The 14,995-nt window shown below is 38.4% G+C and overlaps 1 protein-coding gene across 1 annotated transcript; it reads right to left on the reverse strand.

Moving 5' to 3' along the window:
* Nucleotides 1-4,271: 4,271 nt before the first annotated feature.
* LOC138892593 (uncharacterized) lies at nucleotides 4,272-14,761 on the reverse strand. The gene is made up of 7 exons (XM_070176329.1): nucleotides 14,254-14,761; nucleotides 13,902-14,017; nucleotides 13,694-13,745; nucleotides 13,434-13,606; nucleotides 12,560-12,682; nucleotides 4,392-4,571; nucleotides 4,272-4,277 (listed from the first exon to the last, which is right to left on the reverse strand). Exons 1-7 carry the CDS (start codon nucleotides 14,759-14,761, stop codon nucleotides 4,272-4,274), a joined length of 1,158 nt encoding a protein of 385 aa, XP_070032430.1.
* Nucleotides 14,762-14,995: the final 234 nt, after the last annotated feature.

The raw sequence follows: 14,995 nt of genomic DNA on the forward strand, positions 1-14,995 counted from the left end.
TTGTACGGCCCAGTCGTCTGTGACTGGTGGCAAATCCATGCGTTCCATTTGAAACCGGGATACGAATTCCCTTAGTATTTCGTCACCCCTTTGTGTTACTTTGAATAGATTCGATTTCCTTGTTGCGACCTTCATGGCACCAGCATGTGCTTTTACGAACGAATCTGCTAACATGGCAAAAGAATCGATAGAGTTCGGCGGCAAGTTGTGATACCAGATCATTGCTCCTTTAGCGAGGGTCTCTCCGAACTTTTTCAATAATACGGACTCGATCTCATCGTCTTCCAAATCGTTGCCTTTGATGGCATATGTATAGGAGGTGAGATGTTCGTTAGGATCGGTCGTGCCATTATATTTGGGAATTACGGGCATACGGAACTTTTTTGGGATCGATTTCGGGGCCGCGCTCGATGGAAAAGGCTTTTGTATGAATTTCTTCGAATCCAGCCCTTTCATCATGGGCGGAGCCCCCGGGATCTGATCGATCCTAGCATCATATGTCTCGAATTTTTTGTCGTTGGCTTCGACTCGCTTTGTTAGTTCCTCGAGCAGTTGAGCAATTTCAGGAGTGGTTCCTGATTTTCGCTCATTCGGTTTCACTGTGTCGGGTTCTGTTCTTAGGGTTACTTCTCAAAGAAGCGGATTGGAGTTTGGATTACTCCGCATGTGAGTTTGGCTCTGCAACTAAGCTATCGCTACTTGTTGGGCTTGTAGCATTTCGAAAATCATGCGCAAGCTAACCCCGATTTCTCCCATGCTGTGGGTGTCTCGGGCTATGGGTCGAGTGCCACCCTGAACGCTTCTTTCCTGCTCGGAACGTTGATTCGCTTCTAGAGCTATTCGTGAATTGATATCTACTGGTACTTCGGCTCGAAATTCGGGTTCCTCGATTCGAGCCTCGTTGACGTTGTTGGGTAGCCTTTCGGCCACGGGCATCATGTTGTTGGTTTCATCCTGAAGGCCGGCTTCAAGGTCGATTGGGAGAGCCATTGCCGACATGAAGTTGTAAGCTGGAGTGTGCTGTATATTTATATCAAATAATCACTTGTTATCCTTAGCTCCACGGTGGGCGCCAAACTGTTTACCCGAAAAATCGGATAAAGTAGAATTTATATATGGTTCTAAGGGCAAGTAGATTCTTCTGATATAAGAATAACAATGCACGTATTTATGTTGCGAAAATAGGAGATGATGAACAAAGATATTAGGTGAACTTAGAAAGATAAACACAAAGAATTCTTAATCTCCTCTCCAAAGTGTCTTCTATTACAAACTCTTCCCTGCTTTATAGCCAAGGATTGTTACTTTATCTATAGCAACATAATGGAATAAATATTACTAGTGGAGGACCCATGATGGTATGTCTCCTCCTTAATTCCCGCAAAGATTCCCTCCTTTGGTGCGGTTGTAACAACTTTTGTCTGTGAGCTCGATACCGCTTCAAGCTCGATACCAAATCGGAACCTCGGTCTTGATTTCGAGCTAGGTGGTCACTTTCGGGCATCGATGCTCGGGACCTGTATCGACCGATGTTACCTCGTTCGAATCGAGCGCCCGGGCTCGACGCCCCAATCTCGGAATACGCTCGGGGTTTCCATGAAGGCACCCCTCGATTGAAATGCCATCCTCGATCGATCTTCACGACCGAGGATCGGTTTTAACCGTATACAATAATATTGGAGTATTTGTTAAGAGTGTTTATGTGAAGAGATAGTAAAGGTTAATATAATTAATTTTATTGCTAATTAATGTTAAAAGGTGAATTTCTCTGAAAAATAAGCTTAGGACGTCCTTATGAATGATGTGGGAAGTGTTAGGCCAAAAGTTCATCAGCCAACAATTGAAATCAATTGGACAAACATTCTGAATTTCCCACGTACGCGTTGCGTGAGGCGCCAATGGTTTTTCGCCCAGTTATTCTAGTACGGCTCAGAAAAAGTATTTTAGTCTAGGTTCGCTCATACTCAGTATAAATATACTTTAAATATGATTTTTGAAGGGGGACTTTTGACGAAAGATTTGAGAAGTAATTAAGGCAAGAAGACACAAGAATTTATCAAGATTTCAACCAATAATTGTTGCAATAAGGGAGTTTATATTGAATCATTAGTATTGATGTTTTTAACCTACTTGAGATAAATTTTTTTATTGCTATGGAGTAATTTTCCTTAGGGTGTTGACGGATATCGGGTACTGATAATTTGATGGGGTTTCAATTCTTGACAATTGTTTGAATTAATTGATTGAGTTTTAAATCGTATTGTGAAGTTATTTATTATTTTTCTTAATCGAAAGAGGAACTTATATTGAGTTTATTTACATCTTATGCTCTAGTTTAAATTCGTGATTCAACTAGGTAATCGAAAGAGTCTCTTGAATTATAAATCGAACTAGAAAATAGGGAAATATTCGTGAGAAGTTACCCGTTATACCATAATCGCCATTTTATTCGTTGCAATTGTTCACCGTGCTTCAATTGGATTAAGTACTGAAATTAACGTTTAATCGAAAGAGGAACATTAACTTCAAATGTAATCTGATTATCAGTTGAATTTGTGAGAATCAACAGAATTATAGAGTGAACTAATTCAAGAATTGGATCTCGAGTCAATTGTCTTGCACCTGTCTAGTCAATTACCCTTATTTCTCTCACTAATATCTCTTTGTTGCTCAACTGTTGTCTTTCATGATCAATTAATAATTGCTTAATTTAGTAGTTAATCGTAATTAATAATCATTCAATCAAGTGTTAATTTTTCTGGATAGTAATTAACTAAAGATTATTCGAACACTGTTTAAATTCAATCCATGTGGAGACGATAATTTAATGATAATATCTTTGACTAGTGAGCAATAATTTTGTATTGTATTTTGCGTTTATCAACTTTTGGCGCCGTTGCTGGGGAATGGCAATCAATAGTGTTCAAAATAATTTTTGGTGGCTAATTCGGAAATTTGTTTTCTTTTTAATTTTTTTCATTAGTTAACTTGTAGACAAGAGGAATTGATCTGATGGTAAGCAACCTCCACTTCCAACTAAGATGTTGTGAGTTCGAGTCACCCCAAGAGCAAGGTGGGGAGTTCTTGGAGGGAAGGATGTCGAGGGTCTATTGGAAACAACCTCTCTACCTTATGGTAGGTGTAAGGTCTGCGTACACACTACCCTCCCCATACCCCACTAGTTGAATTATATTGGGTTGGATTATTATTGTTGTTGTTGTCATTAGTTAACTTGTCTTCAAGATTTTTTTTGTAGCACCTGATAAGTGCTAGGGAGAAAGCTTGAAGAAAATAGTCCTGATGTTGATCTCAATGTAATAACCCGTCATTTGTTTTTAGGAAGGGTGAACCTTTGAGTTAATGTCTTCATTATAATTTTAGTTATGTTGTTGGTTCACATAATGACGTATACATGGATTAATATTTATACTTGTACGGGAAGAAAATTGATAATATTTTTGCTTGGTAATGTTTTAGGGCCAATATAATATGAGAAAATGATGGATTAAATGTAGATATTGAAATAAGAATTGAAGTGTGAGCCAAGCTCTCATTATATAAGATGGTTTGAAAATGGGGTATTATCACTTTTAACCCGCGCTAGAAGCTATTTACATCTAGTAATCAAAAAAATATATAAAATTTGTATAATTTTTGTATATAACATAATGTATATACATGTGAATACCTAATTTTTGATCATAATCGGATTTTTCACCACTTTTTAGCATGTAAATATTCTTTGAGTTTAATCTACATATTTTAGCTATTTGTTTTACCTTTTATAGTTTTTTCTTAGGAAATTAAAACTCACAAAAGATTCACATTTTTGAATTGCTAGCTTTGTTTTAATTTTCAAAAGAAAAGAAATTCACAAAAATATGTTTTTCTTCTAATTTAGGTAACACTAGCAATTTTATAACTTTTTCTTAATAGTTTCTTATATTTTTCTAGTTTTTAGTTTTAGTGTAGTATCTTTAATTTTGATTATCTTTAATAAATAAATAAATAAAAAGAACCAATGCAAAAATAACACCTAGCAAGATTCTTCCATTTCTTTTGTAACAAACTCAGGTAAACTCAAAACTTACATGCACATACACACTCTTATTATCTTAGCCACCAATTAATCCCTATACCTACACCTATATATCTTCCCCTCACACAATTAAGAGAGCACACACAAGACACACACCAAAAGGGACCGGGGAAGGAAGCAAAAACAGAGAACACGAGAGAAAAAACAGGGGAAAGCAGGGGAAAGGAAAAGATTAGATCTGAAAAAGACGAAAACGGAGGCAGAGAAAACGAAAAAAAGAAGGTCTTCTTCTGCGTTTTCAAGCTTTTGATAGCGAGACCCAAAATTGTAGCCATTGAAAAACTCCATAAACCAAGCTATCTTCAAAATCAGAAAACAGCCATGATATCAACTGTCTTCCTCCATGAAATTTAGCTAAAAAATAGCTCCAAAACCCAGCAAAATCACCTCCAAAAAGCTCTTCAAACACAGCAGAAAACGCAACAGCAACTCTAGCAAAATGTAGCAGCAGTTGGCTTCTCAAATTCCATTTCTAAAATCAGTTCCGAAGCCATGTAAATGCAGTTCCGCTAGTTCACTGCCTTGCCTGCGTTTCACCGGAGTTTCGCCGTATCCGACCTGTTTTCTTTCACTATAAACGCAGCAGCTCCACCTTCACTAACCGTTATTGTTCTCTTAAGTTGAACTCAGTCGGTCAAGGTCGTCGAGGTACCCCGGTTCGAGATTTCCGTTTGGTTGATGATTCGGGTAGTGTTCAAGTTATATCGGAACTCTCTTCCTTGATGTATTCCGAGAGATTTAATATTTAATCAAATTTTAAAGCTTCTGTTCATTTAAAGGTCAGCTTCTGTTTGCTAGCATTTTGATACTTTACTGCATCGATGTGGTCTTCTCTTAGTTGAATTTTTCTTTGTTGTTATGGATTTTACACCTCAGTGTTTAGTTCACATAAAGTATTTTACTATCTTTGGTTAGTTGGTACCTGGGTCTAAGTTGAGGGCCTTCTGATTATTTGAAGATCGTTGAATAAGTACATTTTTTCCCTTTGAATTTACATAGTTATCAAAATTAGTGTCTTTATTTGTTACATTAGCCGTTAAACTTTTAAGATGCAAACGGAAACTACATAGTGTAAATGATTCTTATAATTCAAATAGCTAAGCCACACACATCTTATCCACAACAATTTCCATAATTCATGACCTTATAATAATCCCAAAACTAGTTTAGGAAAAAATAATTCTTAATTCGTAGAATACTTTAGTCGCGCGTTTAATTTAATATTGTGATTGTGTACACGTTCGTGTGACATAATTATGATTTCCAAAATAAATCAAAGTACGCGTTCACGCGACTTTGGCCAAACAATTTTAATAACTAATAAAGTATTATTAATTGTGTACACGTACGCGTGACATAATTTTAGCGCACTAAATAAAGCAGATTTATGCACATGTGATCCGTTTCAAAAGATAAATCCTTAACGTTACAATTTAAATGCGATAAACGTAAAATGCACATAGGTTCTAAAACACGTAATAATCCGTTAATTAAGCCAGGTATAAATTGCAAAGCGACCGTGCTAAAACCACGGAATTCGGAAGTGCCTCACACCTTCTCTCGGGTTAACATAATTCCTTCCCCAGGTCTTCTGGTTTCGCGGACTTAAACAGAGTCAATTTCCTTGATTTGAGATTTTAAAATAAATAGTGACTCGGAACACCGTAATTAAATAATTCTGACTGGCGACTCTAAACAATAAAATAAAATAATTCTATTTTTAATAATGTTATTTTAATTGGAAAAACTCCCCATTCCTCGGAAAAAGGAGGTGTGACAGTTCTAGCGACTCCGCTGGGGACCGAACGCAGAATCTCTGGTTCAGGGTTCAGAATTCGAGCTTGTAATGTGATATATACTTGGCTTTCTGATTGCTTTATATTACTGTGTTTGTGGGCCTAATGTGCTAGTTTCCGCTTATTTATCGCTTTGATATTATGTGAACTGTATAAACTGCCTTCTTACGCCTCCGTTCTGAGTCTTCTGAACTATTGGTGCACACGTGCGCGTGGCCTCTCTTTCTGTTAGATGTCATACCAATTAGAACGAGGTTAGGTCAACAACTAGGCCGGGTAGACTTTCATGCTCCCGGTACGTTGCCCCCACCTCAGCTCGAGCTGTCTGCTTGGGTAAGCCAGGTCTAAAACACTCCCCCAGGATTTAAACCTAGAATAACATAGCCTCATGCCGGATCCCTACTAGGAACGTTTGTTTGCATCATGTGCATTTGACTTTGGGGACTTAACACAGGGGCTGGGTTTGTCTAGAACAGGTGTACCCAAAATAAAAGACCATACTGATGCATCCTACGTGCTACTTGTGCATTTTGTTTTATCTGATTTGCATGTTGACTGGCTTCTAGAATAAAGAAAAAAAATGAGAAACACAAAGAAGAGAGAAAATAAGAGAGTTTACTCCAAATATTTTGAAAAATACGCTGAAATTTCAAACTGTTCCACGCTTCTGACCGAACTACGCGGGTCTAATTCTCACCGTATGTGAGATACATAGGCAAACCTCATCGGTTCCGGCCCTAATTTTTAAAAATCCAAAAATATTTTCCTTTAGTTCCTTCTTTAGAAGTCTTTCCTTAGAAAATTTCAAATATAAAAAAATTTTAAAACCTAAAATATTTTCTTTCTTTTTAGAAGTCTTTCATTCGAAAAAGAAAATCAAATCAAAATTCGAAAATATTCCTTCTTTAGAAGACTTTCTCCGGAAAAAATAAAATAAAAGTGAAATTAAAAAAAATATTTTCTTTCTTCTTTAGAAGTCTTTCGTTTAAAAAATTCTCAACAAAAAACAAACAAACAAATCAAATTCAAAAAATATTTTCTTTCTTCTTTATAAGTCTTTCTTTCGGAAATTGAAAAAAAAAATTAGCATCCAGAAAAAAGAGTTAGTTTATTTACTTTATTCCTAATCTTTCCGAACTACACAAGATCTGATTCATGTTCCCACATGATACGTAGGCAACACACATCAGGTTCGATCGAATGATTTTTTTTAAAAAAAAGAACAAAAAAACAAAAGAGAAAAAAGGGAAAAAGAAAGAGAGTGTTTATTCTAACATGTTTGTTGTTTTGAAATAAAAGCTAGTCAAAGGTGGTCGGTTTGTTGGTTTGCAATGGCGAGTCACAAAAATAATCCAAGATCCCTCAGAAATAAAAGTATCTTCTCAACCAATGGAACAAGTACCACTGTTGTTGATCTAAGGTCACAAAAAGGCAAGTAGGCAAGTTGTCGGTGAAAAATAAAAATGAAGGAAAATATTGGCTAACTTCTATCAGTTTTGAGCAACAGGACATGCTCTGCTTGGATGATCTGTGATGATAGGGAGACATGAGAATTCGTCCAAGTCCTTCGGTAAATTAGTTACTGTGAAAGTTCCCATGCTATCAGTCCTAAATCCGATAGCCAATATGGGGAACGGTTTGATCAAGGTTACAATTTGAGTGTTGAATCCAAAGCAATCAAAATGGTTAAATGCCGTAGTAATTGTCACGACCCAAACCGATGGGCCATGACGAGTGCTCGAGTCCTAACTGTCGAACACCCCTAAGCATGCATCTAAGATATAAACATGAATTAAGGATAGGTCATGAATAACATATGTCAATAAACTGCTGAATCACGTCAATAACATATGTGAGGAAAATATGTCCAAAAGACATATATACATATACATGCAGAATACAGTAGGGAGAGCCGACAAGGCTGCTATAGACAACTGTATATCCAAAACTAGAAGCCGACAAGGCCACATTCTATCAAACTATACATGACTGTCTACAGACCTCTAATAGAATGTACAACTGTATAAAGGACGTGACTAGACCCCGTCATACCCATATATGTATACAAACATATCGTACCAAAACCCAAAAGCAGCTCCGGATCAAATGGAGCACATCAACTCTCGCTGAACAAGGATCCTAAGAAGGGGGACCATCAGCTTGTCTACCTGCACTTGCGGGCATGAAACGCAGGCCCCAGGAAATAGGGGCGTCAGTACGAATAATGTACCGAGTATGTAAGGCAAGAAAATCAGTACATAGAAGACATAAAAGAAGTATGGAGTAAAGGAATCCGCCTGTAAGCCTAAATAACTTTGTGAATCCTGATATATTTATAATGTCATGCATGTACGTATAAATATCATATCATAGGTATATGCGTACATAACGTCATCAAGACTCTGGGGGCATCCCATCATATCATCTCGGCCTCAGTAGGCGAAATCATCAATGTATACTAACTGATCAGGTGGTACTGCGTATATACGCCGTAACCTTTCCTCAAACCCGAAATCATCAACGTATACTAACTGATCAGGTGGTGCTGTGTATATAACGCCGTAATCTTTCCTCAAACCCCATATACATATATATATATATATATATATATATATATATATATATATATATATATATGTATATAATGCCATCTGTCCATGGGTCAATGTACATGTATAAATGAATGTAGTGAAAAGTAAGAGCAGCTCCGGATCAAATGGAGCACATCAACTCTCGCTGAACAAGGATCCTAAGAAGGGGGACCATCAACCTGTCTACCTGCACCTGCAGGCATGAAACGCAGGCCCCAGGAAATAAGGGCGTCAATACGAATAATGTACCGAGTATGTAAGGCATGAAAATCAGTACATAGAAGACATAAAAGAAGTATGGAGTAAAGGAATCCGCCTGTAAGCCTAAATAAATTTGTGAATCCTGATATATTTATAATGTTATGCATGTACGTATAAATGTCATATCATAGGTATATGCGTACATAACGTCATCAAGCCTCTGAGGGCATCCCATCATATCATCTCGGCCTCAGTAGGTGAAATCATCAACGCATACTAACTGATCAGGTGGTGCTGTGTATATAATGCCGTAACCTTTCCTCAAACCCGAAATCATCAACGTATACTAACTGATCAGATGATGCTATGTATATAACGCCGTAACCTTTTCTCAAACCCCATATATATATATATATATATATATATATATATATATATATATATATATATATATATATATATATATATATATATATATAATGCCATCTGGCCATGGGTCAATGTACATGTATAAATGAATGCAGTGAAAAGTAAGTCAATAAGATCTCTCGAAATATCATAAAATCAATATGCCTTCGAATATATTTTATCAACTACATATTTTTCTGAGACCCATGAACAACAGATATAATAATAAGACACATGGGGATTCAAGAACATAGGCACCCCTAGTGCTTCTATGAATAGAGACATTTATGAAAGTTGTGCGTTTACTCATTTCGTTTGTATCATATGGATCATGCCAAAAGGAAAGAAGGGATAGCCTTAACATACCTGAGCCGATTCTCTTAACAATCCCTCTAACCCACATCTTTTGCGATAAAACACGTAACGACGGATCGAAGTAGGAAAAAATTCATATGATATTCTTGAGAAAGGTTATATCGTGCTCCCTTAGAATTGCAAATCACGTTGCTATTACATTAAGTAGTTTCGTATGAATTCTTTTGTAGCTTTCATCCGTTTCATAGCAGATATATGTATATCCCTTTAATGAATTAGGGAGGTCTCTTATCATATTGGGTTGTGGGCCCCACTTCATATGGATTGCTTTGCCAAAATCCCCTAAATATACCACCTAGCCACATAAGCCCAAGAGTCATTGTTTGGTCTTAGCAAACATAACCACCTTGCTGCCACGTTGGGGTGATGATTCTACCAAAAACGTATCCACAAATTTCTAATTAATATGTTAACTTTCCACTAAAATCAATAATTAACCCCTTACCACTGTTTTAAAAGGCATTTTTGGGGCGAGTCCCGGGGCGAGGTTTACCAAAAACTCCCCAGGGCGATGGTGTGGGGCTAAAGTCTCAAGAGGTGTACGCCCAACAATTTATGGCGTACGCCCGGGGCGTACGCCGGGGCATTCGAGGCATGTTTTTTAGTGAGGAGTAAGCCCCAAAGACCTTTTCAAATTAAAATAAAATTTGTTGAATAAGTCCTTCATATAATACCCAAATTCTTAAAAGTCTGTTTGGTAATTACTCAAAATATTTAAAAAGGAACTCAAAAGTATTAAATTTAAAAGTCAAGACCTTTTTTATTGATTGAAGCTCTAATTCAAGGTATTTCCCAATTTCTTATCTTGTCCGCTAGTCTGCTAATATCTCCCAAAAGTAATAAATATTTACTTTTTTTTACAAATACAAAGAGAACTACATTCTCCTTCATAGCAGCAAGTTCAAAGTTCAAATTGCAGCTTAATCATCCTTTTTGTTCCTCCATATAGAAAACTTTATTCTTTTAGACTCAAATGACTTGTTCTTGTAAGTAGCGTATAATAAATTATTTTGATTAGTTTTTTGTGGGGACGGAGCGCACGCGCGCGCGCGCGCACGCACACACACACATATATGCTACTTATATATATTTCACATATTTATAGTTTTCTTTAATTTTTATGCAATTTTACCTGTTTATAAATATTTACTGTCATTATATTATTTTATAAAATATTAAAAATTAAATACCTATGGGGCTTACGCCTCACTGAGGCATATGTAAAATACCTCGCCTTACGCCCACGCCTTTTAAAAACTGCCCCTTACCAATATAATTAGGTACTATCCTAATTTACTTAAAATACTAATCACTTTTAACATACTTTATACACCTTACTATTATGGTCATGCGGTACATTGTATGGCACTAGTCCATAAATACGGGGTATTATAGCTTCGACCGTATTTTATCCCAAATTGTCAAACTTCAACGAAACTCATTTTTTTTGATTTGTTTATCCTCTAACCTTCACGGCACTTACTTATCACCTGTTATAAATAACATAAATACTTATAACCTCAAAAAAATAATCTCATCCCCGAGCCTACGTCGATTAACTTACGACGAAACTTTAACGTACAAAAACGCAAAATATAACATCCTCCCCCCTTTAGAAACATTCGTCCTCGAATGTTTAACTTCCCGGGATCTATATAAATTTTGGCAGAATCGCCTTTGTAACAGTACTACTACCAACCCTTCCTGTAGAAAACTCAATAACTCAATGCCACATAGGGCCACAATCATCAATAATGACAACGGCCTCACACGACCAATGACAATAACTAACACAAGAATCCATACACGCATCTTAAGGCTGTGATGTCTCAGTCGGATCCTCCTATGGAAGAGGAAACAAGTGAGGATACCTAGACTTCATGTCTTCTTCAGCTTCCCATGTCATTTCTTCCACATTATTGTTTCTGCAAAGTACTTTAACCGAAGCTACGTCCTTAGTTCTCAATCTCCGAACATGTCTATCTAGTATAGCAATGGGAGCTTCCTCATATGATAACTACTCTGTGACCTGAACATCATCAACTGGCACGATTCTAGAAGGATCTCTGATATACTTACGGAGCATAGACACATGAAAGACTGGATGTACAGACTCCAAGTCAGAAGGAAAGTCTAACTCATATGCTACCTGGCCTACCTTGCGTATGATCTTATATGGTCCAATGTACCGAGGGCTAAGTTTTCCTTTCTTACCAAACCTCATAAAACCTTTCATCGAACTTACGCTGGGTACGAGGTAGGCCTATGATGAAATCCATATTAATTACTTCCCACTTCCAAGTCGGAATCTCTATAGCCTGCAATAATCCACCAGGTTTTTGATGCTCAATCTGAACCTGCTAGTAGTTAGGGCACTGGACAACAAACTCCGCTATATCCTTTTTCATTCCGTCCCACCAATATATTTTCCTGATATCATGATACATCTTTGTTGCTCCTGGATGGACAGAATAACGAGAATAATGAGTCTCTCCCATAACCTGTCGGCGCAGCCCTGCAACATTGGGGACACATAATCATCCTCGATATCTGAGGACTCCATCTCCTGTAATCTCAAATGGTATCTTCTCCTTTTGAGGGGCTGTATCTCTGTAATGAGCTAACACATGATCCTCGTACTGGCGTTCCTTCACTTCAGTTACTAAAGAGGATGTTGCCGTGTCTTGAATAGTAACTCCGGTATCACCTGAGTCCAGTAATCGAACTCCAAGACTAGCTAGATGATGAATCTTATGGGCTATCCCCCTCTTCTCTAGCTGTAAATATGACAGGCTACCCATAGATCTACGGCTGAGGGCATCGGCTACTACATTCGCCTTCCCTGGATGGTATAGAATATCAACGTTATAGTCTTTCAGTAGCTCCAACCATCTCCTTTGGCATAAATTCAATTCATTTTGCTTGAAGATATACTGAAGGATCTTATGATCCGTATAGATATCAACATGAATGCCATACAAATAGTGCCTCCACATCTTTAGTGCATGAATCACCGCCGCTAACTCTAAATCATGGGTGGGGTAATTCTTCTCATGCTTTCTTAGTTGTCTAGAAGCATAAGCTACAACCTTACCATGCTGCATCAATACACAACCCAATCCAATGCCCGAAGCATCACAATAGATATCATAACCATCAGTTCCCTCTGGGAATGTTAGAACCGGTGCTGAAGTTAATCTGTCCTTCAATGCCTGGAAACTCCGCTCGCAAGCATCAGTCCATTGAAACTTAGCTCCCTTCTGAGTCAACTTTGTCAATGGTGCTGAAAGAGAAGAAAATCCCTTTACGAATCTCCTGTAATAACCTGGCAAACCGAGGAAGCTACGAACCTCCGTCGGTATCGTGGGTCTAGGCCAAGTCTTCACTGCCTCAATCTTTTGGGTATCAACCCGGATACCCTCACCTAAAATAATATGCCTAAGGAAAGCTACAGAATTCACATTTAGAGAGTTTTGCGTACAACTTCTCTTTTTGTAGAACTCTGAGCACTGTACGCAAATGATCTGCATGCTCAGCCTCTGAACGGGAATAAACCAATATATCATCGATAAATACAATCACGAACAGATCTAGAAAGGGTCTGAACACACGGTTCATCAAGTCCATGAATACTGCTGGGGCATTGGTCAAACCGAATGACATAACACAAAACTCAAAGTGCCTGTATCTGGTCCTGAATGCTATCTTTGGAATATCTTTCTCCTTAACCCTTACCTGATGGTACCTGGACCTCAAGTCTATCTTCGAGAAACACTTGGCACCTTGCAACATATCAAATAATCATCCATCCTCGGGAGCGGATACTTATTCTTGATCGTCACCTTATTCAACTGTCTATAATTAATACACATCCGCAAGGAACCATCTTTCTTCCTCACAAATAACACAGGTGCTCCCCACGGTGATGTACTAGGTCTGATAAAGCCTTTTTCAAGCAAGTACCTTAGTTGTTAACTCTCTCAGCTTTGCAGGTGCCATTCTATAGGGAGGAATAGATATTGGTTGAGTATCTGGTAATATGTCAATAGCAAACTCAATTTCTCGCTCTGGCAGAAGACCCAGAAGCTCATCGGGAAACTCATTAACCACAGGGATAGATTGAACTATTGGTGACTCTACTTTCACATCATGTGCCCGAACTAAGTGATAAATATATCCCTTTCTAATCATCTTCCTTGCCTTGAGATAGGAAATGAACCTACCTCTCGGCGATGCCGTATTTCCTTTCCACTCCAAAACAGGCTCCCCAGGGAACTAGAATCGAACCATCTTTGATCTACAATCAATGTTTGCATAACAAGAAGCCAACCAATCCATACCCATTATAACATCAAATTCTACCATATCTAACTCAATTAGGTATACTACTGTAGAACAACTATGAACTACTACTATACAATCTCTATATACCCGCCTAGCTATCACTGGATCCTCAACAGGTGTGGACACCTCAAATGGTTTAACCAACTCAAGTTTTATCCCAAACTTACTAGCAACCAACGAAGTGACATACGATAAGGTGGAACCTGGATCAATCAATGCATATACATCATATGAGGCGATTGGTAATATACCTGTAACAATATCAGGTGACGACTCCTGATCCTGTTGACCTGCTAATGCATAAATTCGGTTCTGAGGACCGCTCGAGCTAGATGCTCCACCTCTGCCTCTACCACGATCGATTGGTGCTTGTGAACCTTGCCTAGGGGGCATACTGATGATGACAAACTAGCTATAGATCCCGCTGGCTGAACTATACCTGCACCACCTCTCGTCGGACAATCTCTCATAATGTGGCCTGGATAACCACAAGTATAACAAACACCCAACCTCACAAGGCACTGCCCGGCATGCTGCTTACCACACTGAGCACATCGTGGCAAGGGCGGCCTTATCTGACTTGACTCACCCCTATACTGAGAACTAGAGGCCCTGGAATTCTGACTAGGCCCTAAATATATGGAACGATCAAATCTCCTATCGGCAAACTGAGGGGGTGCACTAGCCGATGGCTGGGTTGGATATATCGGGTATTGTTTTCTCTGACCACCTAGAAACTCACCATAAGGACCCGAAGATTTCGCTTTCTTACTCTGGCCCCTATCATGCTCACGATCGGCCCTCTGGTTTTGCTTACGCTCCTCTACACCCTGAGCGTATACCTGAATACGAGAAATATCCATGCCAGGCTGAAGGGAAACTGACATACAATCGTTAAGCATGTGCGGCTCCAACCCCATCACGAACCGGTGAACCTGATCCTCCATCTTAGATACAATAGTGGGAGCATACCTAGCCAACGAATCAAACTGAAGACTGTACTCCCGAACACTCATATTACCTTGCCGAAGGGTCAAGAACCTATCAACTCTGGCCCTTCTAAGCTCTGGTGGTAGATAATGACGAAGAAAAGCCTCTGTAAACTCCTGCCATACTGCTGGAGGGGCATCCTCACCTCTAGACAACTCCCAAGACTCGTACCAATTAACTGCAACATCCTG

The sequence above is a fragment of the Nicotiana tomentosiformis genome, chromosome 5 (genome assembly GCF_000390325.3).
Source record: "Nicotiana tomentosiformis chromosome 5, ASM39032v3, whole genome shotgun sequence".
NCBI lineage: Eukaryota > Viridiplantae > Streptophyta > Magnoliopsida > Solanales > Solanaceae > Nicotiana > Nicotiana tomentosiformis.